Below are 11,013 nucleotides of genomic sequence, written 5' to 3' on the forward strand. Positions count from 1 at the left end.
TAATTTCATTGAGACATTTGTTATGCATTTCATCTCACATATTCTGTTTTTAAGAAGTAAAACGATTCCTTTTCAATAGGATAAACTTTTGCATTCCAAAAGTTTAGTTGTAGGAAGATTAACACAGTGTGATATTTAAAGAAAATCATTTTAATAAGAAAGAAAGAAAGAAATAAATAAATAATAGTATAAAAATCCCAATCTAAATACCAAAATAATGGTTACTGGAACTGAATGAAATTAAAAGGTAGTAATAATTTTCTATGCATATATTTATTAATTTATGAAAATAACATTTGAAGATGTAGTATTGAATACCGGCAGAGTTGATTGAATTTGATATCTCACAGGAGTGAGTGACTTAATTGTGCCTGCGTAAGGGTTTTGGTGTGGCGATAGGATGTTACGCTAGAATTCCGTTGCCCCCACACCCACGTACAATTTGGAAGCCACAGACAAATCCACCACGTGGTCTTCTCTTACATGTCTGAGGTGGACCTCCAAAACACTCTATTTATACCCCAATTTTCCCTCTTCCCCTCCAAAACCACTCTTCACTTTCAATCTCTTTCCCTTCCTTTCCTTGAAAATCAATCTCCACGATCATGGCAGCACTCAATTCGAGCACTTGGGCCAAACCTCAATTCCATCACCCTCTCTCTTCTTCTTCCTCATTATTAACAGACATGGGCTTCCCCACTAGGTTTCCCAAGAAGCCCATTGGAGAGGTGGTGAATTGTGCTCTACACTCCCCCCCAGTGACCCATTTTCCAAACCAACCCTTCACAAAAACACTCCAAATTACCAAAGAACCTACCTACCCCCCCGCGGAAAGGCCTCAGTGGAACCCATTCCAAAAAGCCGCCGCCAAGGCCCTCGACATGTTCGAGAGCGCGTTGCTCTCACGCGAGCTCAGCCAACCCCTCCCCAAAACCACTGACCCACGCGTCCAAATTGCCGGTAACTTCGCCCCCGTTCCGGAACACCCCGTCCAACATTCCCTCCCCGTTATTGGCACAATCCCAGACGCAGTTAACGGCGTTTATCTCCGTAACGGCGCCAACCCATTGTTCCATCCCAAAGCCGGTCACCACCTCTTCGACGGCGACGGAATGGTCCACGCCGTTAAAATCAATCACGGCACCGCCAGCTACGCCTGCCGCTTCACCGAAACGCAGCGTCTCATGCAGGAGCACGCATTGGGAAAACCGGTGTTTCCGAAAGCAATCGGCGAGCTCCACGGCCATTCCGGCATCGCGAGGCTGATGCTGTTCTACGCGAGAGGCTTGTGCGGCATCGTCGACCACCGCAGCGGCGCCGGCTCCGCCAACGCCGGCCTGGTCTTCTTCAACGGAAAACTCCTCGCCATGTCGGAGGACGACCTCCCCTACGAGCTCCGAATCACCGCCTCCGGCGACCTCGAAACAATCGGTCGCTACAGCTTCCACGACCAGCTCAATTCCTCCATGATCGCGCATCCGAAGGTGGATCCTATCTCCGGCGAGCTTTTCACTCTAAGCTACGACGTCACGAGCAAGTACCTCAAATACTTCCGTTTCTCGCCGGAGGAGGAGAAGAAGTCGCCGGACGTGGAAATCCCCCTCGGCGCCGCGACGATGACGCACGACTTCGCGATCACGGAGAATTTCGTCGTGATCCCAGACCAGAAGGTGGTGTTCAAGCTCGGCGAAATGATAAAAGGAGGATCGCCGGTGATCTACGACGACGAGAAGAAATCGCGGTTCGGAATTCTTCCGAAGTACGCCTCCGACGCGTCGAGCATCGTGTGGGTGGAGTCACCAGACACGTTCTTCTTCCACTTCTGGAACGCGTGGGAGGAACGCGAGACGGACGAAGTTGTAGTAATAGGTTCCTGCATGACGCCACCGGATTCAATATTCAAAGACACCGAAGAGAGTCTGAAAAGTGTCTTAACAGAAATAAGGCTTAACATAAGAAGCGGGAAGTCGACGCGGCGTGTGGTGGTAGAGGAAATGAACCTGGAGGCGGGGATGGTGAACCGGAACAGGCTGGGGAGAAAAACCCGGTTCGCGTACTTGTGCATAGCGGAACCGTGGCCGAAGGTGTCGGGATTCGCGAAGGTGGACCTGGAGAGTGGGGAAGTGAAGAGGCACGAGTACGGAGAGAGAAGGTTCGGGGGAGAGCCATTCTTTTTGCCAACACGTGGAGAGAATGGGAATGAGGATGAAGGGTACGTGATGGCTTTTGTGCATGACGAGGTGACGTGGCAGTCCGAGTTGCAGATTCTGAATGCACTTGATTTGAAGTTGGAGGCCACCATCATGCTGCCTTCCAGAGTGCCCTATGGCTTTCATGGCACGTTTGTGGAGGCTATGGATTTGCCCCAGTGACTCCAGCTCAGCTCCGGTAAACGGTCAAAATCATTTCACTTTCTTTCTACTCAATAAATATAATATAAACATGGAATCAGCTTGTAGCTTTGGACTATGTAAGCTCAGCTGCTTTCTGTTTCTTTCTTCTTCTTTTTTAAGAAATATATAAATTTAATTTATTTAAAAGAAAGAATAATTCACTTTCCGTTCTGCTATTTGATCTGTTATGCAGTCACACGATTTTATTCTTATAATAAAAAATGTTTCTATGAAGATATTTTATAAACAATGCGTACGTGACTTTAACTCTAAGCAACAAGAGACTTTGTGTCTGAATGAATAGAATCATACTTTGCCTTTCTGAGTCCTTTGTCATCCGTCATAGTGTTGTCTGCATTTGGACCGCATGCCTACGCTCGTGGCATGTTGGTCTGAACTTCAACTAACCGCTTATCATCTCATTTTATCTTATGAATCATTGTTTAAGTAAAGTTAGATTCTGTTACAACATTTAATATAAACGAGCGGTTAGTTTCATTTCCTTTTATGCTCTTGTTAATTGGTGCTGTGGTAGTGTATGATTATCCAATTACTTAAAAGATGGGTTTGACACTGTTTTTAAAACTGATACTGGATTACTACTAAATTAATCATATGGATTATTGCGAATTTGCGATTTGATAACTTGAAAATCTAACCTATTAATATGAACTACACGGTGGTCAAAGCCTGGTAGCCCACGTGTTAAGCTACGTGATTACATCACTAGACGGGGACCAATTTACGTCACGCAGTGGAAGGTTAATTTTTCTACTAATATTTAATATTACTATATTCAACTTAATTTTACCAGCACTTTATTAAATATATTTTTAATCCTTATAAAAAGTGTGTTTTGATCTTGGTTTTATAAAATGTTTTAATTGTTTTTCATCTTACAAAATTATAAACTGTTGTTTTATGTTGATTTTAGACCTTGTAAGACCATTTTTGTTGATTTTAATCCCTCCAAATATTGAAATCATATTATATTTTTGTCCCCTAAATTCATTTTAAGGCAAATAATTAACATTTATTTGAGGAATTTATAATTTTTTTTAAATATCACATGTTGACATTGTATCATAAACAGTAAGGTCTTTGACTTGCACGATGGTTTACAACTTTTCACATCTAACCCATAAACTCTTCAAAAGAGTCCAAACACACGTGGATTGTAATGATGTTTTGTTAAAGTTAAAACATAATACTTAACAGAATGACTAACTTGACAAAACAGGTTACAAATTGAAGGACCATTTTTCCATTTCATTAAAAAATTCAGGAAATAAAGTAACAACATTTAAACTAGGGACTTAATATATATATTAATTAAGAACACTTGTTTATATAAAAATAATTAATAACAATCATAAAATTAAGATTAAAAATAGTTCGATACAGGTATAGCTTGCAAAATTCATCAAAAGCTTTAAAAATTAAACTTTTATTAGATTTGAAGTTCATTTTAGAGGCATGCAATTGCTTTCTGCATGTCTATTTTTACTGCCATCCCCTAAAATTTTAATATCCTCAAACTATACACTTCTTTATTATAACTTTGGTCTCTCACATTTCCTTCTTCTGTCTTCGTCCTTTTATTGTAGTTGATGTTTCGTCTATCTAAAGTGTCATAAAAAAATAAAAAATATCATATCTCTTCCATGAAAGAAAAAGAAAGAAGACCAGCAAACCCTACATTAATTTGATTATTTTAATTATCTTCACTGGATTAATTAATAAGAAAAATTTTACCAATGCTTTCTGCATATCATTTTCCAATTTCTTACATATGCTAGTACTTGGAGAAAGTTACAAAACCACAAAGTCTTAAATATCGTTTGTCTGCTTGTTTGAATTAGGTAAATTTTATTTGTCAAGATTCCCTCCCTTTAGGCGTGATCTTTTACCGCACAAAAAGTTCGTGTTTCAATAGCATCAAAATGTTTGTAAGAAAATGGAAAAAGAAAAAAAAAAACGCATCAAAACGTGACTCTTTGACAATAATTAGAGAGCATGCTGCATAAGCAAGCGGAAAATGGTGACAATGTAGTATTAATAATATTATTTGTCACGCCTATTCTATTATAATTAAAATAACCTTATTATTCATTTTGCCGAAGAAGCAATATTGGCCATAACTTTGCAAAAGGTTTATTAAGACATTGAAAGTTACATGTCTAATGACAGAAGACAATGGGGACAAAAAGTCCCACTTGCCTTTATCGTAGGTTTGTAGTCAAAGAAAGTCGTATTTCTTCTAATGCTGCCTAAAAGACCTCTTCAATGGTGGACCCCAAAAAGCCAATTTTTCACTCATTGTTATTCTTGTGCTTTTCCTTGATCCTTTCCGAGACAAGTTGATTTTGATTGGATGCTATGCTACTGCCTTTGTTCACTTCGATCTCCACGTCCATTTTTAATTTCCACGTTAATCTAAAGTTTTATCCTTATTAAGTTTTATCTTAATTATATGCACCAACACTTCTAAAAAAAACTTTTTTTACTTTAGAAACTTATATCGGATAGTAGACTATTTTCATGTGATATGTAAGATGATGAGATTTTAGTAATACGACATTTTAGATTGATTTCTATATAATTGATTCAAAAATAATTTTAAAATTAATTGTCCAAAAAGACATATCACAATTCCAATGGTTGGTAGGCTGAAATTAATTTTAATATTGTCTTCTAAGTATAATTAGAAGAAAAGTGTCATCGACTAATTAATGAAGAAGTTATTTTTTCTATATTAAGAGAAAAAGATTAATAATTAATAATATAAAATTATTTTACACTTTTATTCAATAAAAAAGTATTTATGATAAATTTATTAACTCTAGTAAAATAAATCATATTAATAATAACTTATAATTAAATAGTAATATAAAATTATTTTATATCAGAACACCATTAAACTCTGAAGTTAATGCATAACTTTGTAAATATTATATGTACCTTGGATTAAGGGGCATTGACGAAACACCAAGGATTATATTAAATAAAAAGAATGTCCAAAAGTTGGACTCTCTGCTTGCCTTATCCCACCATTTGGTTATACATGCATAAGAAACAAAATTTGTTATAGGGTTTAGATAATTAACTGGTATAAAATAATATTATAGGCCAAGGAAGGTGAATATCTTGTCCAATGTCGTGTGGTATTGGGTTCACATAAAAATTTGTTTAAAATTTTCAATTACGTCAGTCTAATAATTTTTCATTATATATATTGACATTTTGAAGTAAAGCACTTCCACCGAGGTGTGACGAGCTAGTATGTCGCTCCGTGTCCTACACCTAACAGCTAAGCTCCTCCTAGCAGGGGGTATTTGTAAAATTCCTCTAACGCTTAAGTTAATAAATAAATAATTATATATAATTAGAAGATAGCGTTACCTACTGTATCCCTCTTATTTATAATATTGGTGTACATGATTTAGTGACATAAATAGTTACCTATCAGTTATGAGTTTGCGATAGGAGGTTACTTATATGTCAGGTATTAAGGATAAGATACTAAGATATGTTTGGTTGTGTCGACAATCTTATTTTTTCATATAGTAGAGGAATATATTTACACGGGATGATTCTGTTGCATAGACTAAATGATGATAATGTCTACGAACTACCGCCTTCTTCATCACCTAAATCATTCTCATCTTAATTATCCACATCATCCCTTCATCTTTGGCACAGTCGTCATAGTCATCCAGCTTCTTGCATTCTATTATATGCCCTTAAGTTTAGTCACATTAATTTTCCTGCTGTTTCCAACACCTTTAATTTATGTTTATCATTTTCGATATTATGTTTTTTACATTGTTAATATATTTTTAAATTAAATTTATTTAAAAATATTTTATTACTTCCTATGTTCTAGAGACTTCCCTGCAGCCAAGAAAATTGAAAGTCTGCTTTCCATGATTATGACATATTTGGTAGAAAGAAGAGAAATAATATTAAAAAGAAATTTTGTAAATTTTTTTAAATCCACATTTTTTACATTTTATTTTAATTAAAAAATTTATCTTTTATTTTTATTTTTTAAACCAAATATATCCTTAATAAGATGTCATAGTTGTTTCACTTTAATTGACAAATAGTGATTATACAAAATAACGCATACTTTGAGTCAATAGATTTATTGAAGAGTCAACTGCCATTGGCAAAGTAACTTAAACTGGAACCGAAATGGATAATTACTACCATATATGTGAACATTTTAACATTATAAACATTTAGTAATATCTATATTTTTTTTCTAAATTATAGTAGTAACATTTATCACTTTCCTATCTCTTCATTTCTTGTCATTAAATGTCGACTATTATATAATAGTGTCCCATACATAATTTTCCAACCGATATTCTTGGGGACGGTTCAAGATGGGAACGCACTGTAGATGCATGAAAACCTTGTTGAATGGGCAAATATAAGTTGATTTAAAAGTCAAATCTAAAGGATATTTGGAGGATATACTTGAGAGGGAAAAGAAAAGGAACAAAATAATGAAGGAATAAGAAGAGAAATCCATTACTGAAAATATATTGTGTTATTATTTTTAGAAACGGTGCCTCCAAAATTATTTGTAAAGAGAACATTTTGGCTTAATTTCCAAAAATATAATATTAATTAAAGCTAATTAAATTTAATTTCATTACTATTTTTTTAATTTCTGTGAAAAAATCCAGAAGTAAACGGTCTAGTACTCTATGTGTTCAAGTAACGTTTTAAATTCAGTCAATTGGTATTTCACTTGCATGCATGCAAACGTTTATTAGCTCGTAGCTGGCAGGATTTTGCCTTTTGCCTACGTTGCAGAACCGATAGTCCGTGCTTTTGAGAGTGAAACAGGTGGACATTGCACATAACATGCACGTGTCCTGCAGTTTAGATATTCACTTACACTATCATTCATGCAGTTCGTATGCAGTATACATATTTAGCGTAATCAATTACCTTTCATAATAAAGGTTAATTTATAAAACAAATAATAATGAGAATAAACCAAAATTAAAATCATATGTTCGTGGTCAAGTTAAAATCAAATATATAGGTCCACATACAAAGTATAGCCAAGCTACAATAACTGGAGGGGAGGGGGAAGTAAAAATCAGATATATAGGTCCACATACAAAGTATAGCCAAGCTACAATAACTGGAGGGGGGGAGATTAAAAAACAAATATTTAGGTCCACTTACAAAGTTAGCCAGTGCCCCTGATGGACATTATATTAATCAACATATAGAGAATTATTTAGAGGTTCTAAGGTAAAAATAAAAAAAGGTTTGGATGGGGTGGTATTCTAGCATTCTACAGTTTGGAGCCTTTTGTTGTTGAGAAATAATGTATTTTTTTAAAGAGATTGTTTTATTGATTTTGTCTACATTTTTAACTTGATTAAGGTTAGGTTTTGATTTGCTAATTTGAAATTCCTAGACTTTATTTATCTACATGCATGGTGTAGCTAGCTGTCCAATTCAATGTATCATGTCTTCTATTGGCTGAAAGATAGAGTGAGTTTTTTTTTTTTAAAGGATTAGAGTATTCTTTGTACTTCCTTCAGTAAAATTCATTTGGTTAACCAAAAATAAAATCAATTACATACCTATTTTCTTAGCTTGTTGAAACGGTTGGTCGAAAAGCACAATTAAAGTAAAAAAAAAGTCTAATTTATAAAAAAAATGACATCATATACTCTCTCAAAAAATATTTTTTTTTTAGAATTCTCAAATATGCATCCTAATTGAATAAAAACATATAAGAGACGTGTTATTTATGAGGTCGCCATGCGTTCATATATAGTGAGAAACGCATATAAAAATATATATTGACAGTAATTCTCTTATGTGAGCACCATATCTCATCTTGCGTTGCTGATCCAATAAATATAAATAAAATGTACAAGAGAAAGTTTTACTGTGTTGAAGCTCAAATGTTCCTGTAAAGTGGGAATCAAGGATATGTAGCTAAATTCCGAATGACAACTGAGGATGCATGACCTAATTGCATACAAAAATTTAGGAAAAGAAAGGAGGCAGGCATTCGATCTCAACAATCATGAAGTTAGTTTGTCTCTTCGATCAAAGAAAGGTTGAGCCACAGTCTAATGGAATGTGTAGAAATAAATTGGTTGGCTCCATGCAACCTGTTATTCAATGTTTCACATTCATGTATTTAAAGTAGTTGGCTCTTAAGTTCACCCACAGTCCATGTAATTTAAATTTGTTCTCTACAACCACCCTAGCTAATTAACTAAAGTAATATTAAGATTAAGACTACTGATATATATTATGTATTGTCCTGAGTAAAATGGATTTTAATTCTTTGAGCATAGGGTATTGGTTTAATTTTGAAATTTATGTGGATGAAAAATACCTATTGAGAAGAATTTTGGTTTCAACATTTTGCCGTATTCAGAGACCAGTCATTTACTGGATGGAAAGATATTATGGAAAAGAAAGTTTCAAATAAACTTCTTTTATTCTTGGTATAATTTATTTAAAAACTATTTTATTTATTTTCTTAAAAAATCTTTTTAAAAAAAGTTATCTCTCAAAATGAATGCATTTCCCAATTGTGTTAAGTCTATTTAATAATCATGGGAATAATTAAGCTTTTTTATGGATTGCAAGCTTCCTAACATGTTAGGTATATATTAATTAAATCATGATGATTAGAGTTTGCAGGATGAGCCTTTCTCCCAAGGGTCACCATCCAATGTTTTCACGTCGCTTATGTTTGGTTGTCATATCATGTTTATCCTATTCGTCAACAAAATTTCCCCATTTTCTTGTGCTTATATCCAAAAAAACAAACAAATAATATACAATGATATCAATTGAAGGTACTCAATCTAGCTAAAATCTTTGGAAGAGCCAACATTTCAATTATGTATATCCCACGACCAAGGAAAAACATATATGGTTGCGGGTTCCTTTCAATGCATCAACTATAGTTTCCCAGTGTAACATGCCCGTGCAGTGCCTTCCATGTGATGCACAGACACAACTAATGGTCCCCATGAGCAACCATTTGTTTTACACGGGGAAAAAATATACACTGAAGTTGTAGACTTTTTAAAGAATTTAGTTATTACCCCCAAAGGACATAAAATAACTATATATTAATTAATTAACCATCTAACCCTATATATATTTTTTATAACCTGTGCTGATCCTATAAATTTCGGTATATATACAGCTTGTTAGACAGAAAGATACTCCATGATATCAGACATAAATTACAGTATTAGACACCCCATGTTTTTTTCATGACAAATTTCTTAAAAGACACAATTTTATCTAAGGATAACTTGAGAATCCAATTAGCAGAGATTCATTGACAAAGGGAATTAAAGTAGCACATGGTAACTAGTTGATGAGGGTAACCAGGAACAGAATATATATATGTGTATATACATATATATATATATATATATATGTATTAATTTAATTATCAAAATATCTAAAGCCAGCTTGCGATGTGATTCCTTAAGTCTTCCACATGATGCAAAGCTAACTAGGCAGCCAAAATCGTTGAGATTTGTCTGAAGCATGCTTCAAGAGACTAATTGTTACCGATGCTTGAATAATATCATATACCGATAGTAACAATTACCAACTTTTTTTGCCATTTTTTATTTTTTAAAAAATAGAGACAAGAACCAATATGACCTAGCTGTCGACAGACATATAAAAATTTGTTGGATAGGATCGGCTATTTTCTGCAGAGTGATTTATGCATATAACCACTTGTAAGTGATGATTTATTACATTTCTTGATTTTTACATAACAATTTTAAAAGACAGAGACAGTTAAAAAGGAAAGGAGATAATATTTAATAATATATTTTTTAAGTAAACTGTTCAAGTCTATGAACTGGTTGGTTAACCTGCAAACTAAATCTGATGAGTAATGAGCTCTTAATGTTGCACTTTCTTTTTGTATTTCATTTGAATGTGTCAAATATACTCAAAATCTGTAAACGCATGAATGCATGATAGGACCGATCGAATTGCTTTAATTACATTTTGAAAACGACAAGTCATCAGAACCATATTGGAGAGCAATGGGCAGCATGAGTAAATGGAAGTTATATGAAACAATGAAAGACCGGATTTTAACAATTTGCTTGAGAAATGATAATGCATCAACATGAATGTTAGATAGAACCACACATGTTTTCCACATGAAGAGACTGATTAACTTTCGAGCCGCACTAGGACAAGAAGGGAGACAAATCGTATCTGAAAGGATTTTATGTTGGAAGCCGTTAATTTCATTATTATTTTATATGAAAGTTACGTACATGATAAATCTAGTAACGCGTGTTAACTTTTGCGAATCAACAACACTGTATAATTACCCTTGCTATTAGAAGGCACGTGCAAAACTATTTCATGATAACTTCATATAGTAATGATGATTGATGAGCAAGATACATTGCATGTTGCATATGTGAAGAGAATACACTACTACAAAATATAAAAATTATATCATCCAATTAACATTAATTTATATAAAAATTGATATGTTAACAAATGTACATTGATATTTTTGTAAATAAATAAATGTGGTTGACATCAATTTTAAGAAAAATAATGTTAAGAG

At 34.1% G+C, this 11,013-nt stretch overlaps 1 protein-coding gene across 1 annotated transcript; it reads left to right on the forward strand.

Annotated features, from left to right (window-relative positions):
- The first annotated feature begins 365 nt into the window (after positions 1-365).
- LOC100780284 (probable 9-cis-epoxycarotenoid dioxygenase NCED5, chloroplastic-like) lies at positions 366-2,446 on the forward strand. Its single transcript, NM_001254687.2, has one exon. It carries the CDS (start codon positions 606-608, stop codon positions 2,370-2,372), a length of 1,767 nt encoding a protein of 588 aa, NP_001241616.2. The 5' UTR covers positions 366-605; the 3' UTR covers positions 2,373-2,446.
- Positions 2,447-11,013: the final 8,567 nt, after the last annotated feature.

This window comes from Glycine max, chromosome 5 (assembly GCF_000004515.6).
Source record: "Glycine max cultivar Williams 82 chromosome 5, Glycine_max_v4.0, whole genome shotgun sequence".
Lineage (NCBI taxonomy): Eukaryota > Viridiplantae > Streptophyta > Magnoliopsida > Fabales > Fabaceae > Glycine > Glycine max.

Excerpts from the sequence above, each read along its gene's own strand:
- LOC100780284 (NM_001254687.2), top strand. The coding sequence starts at position 606 with ATGGCAGCACTCAATTCGAGCACTTGGGCCAAACCTCAATTCCATCAC.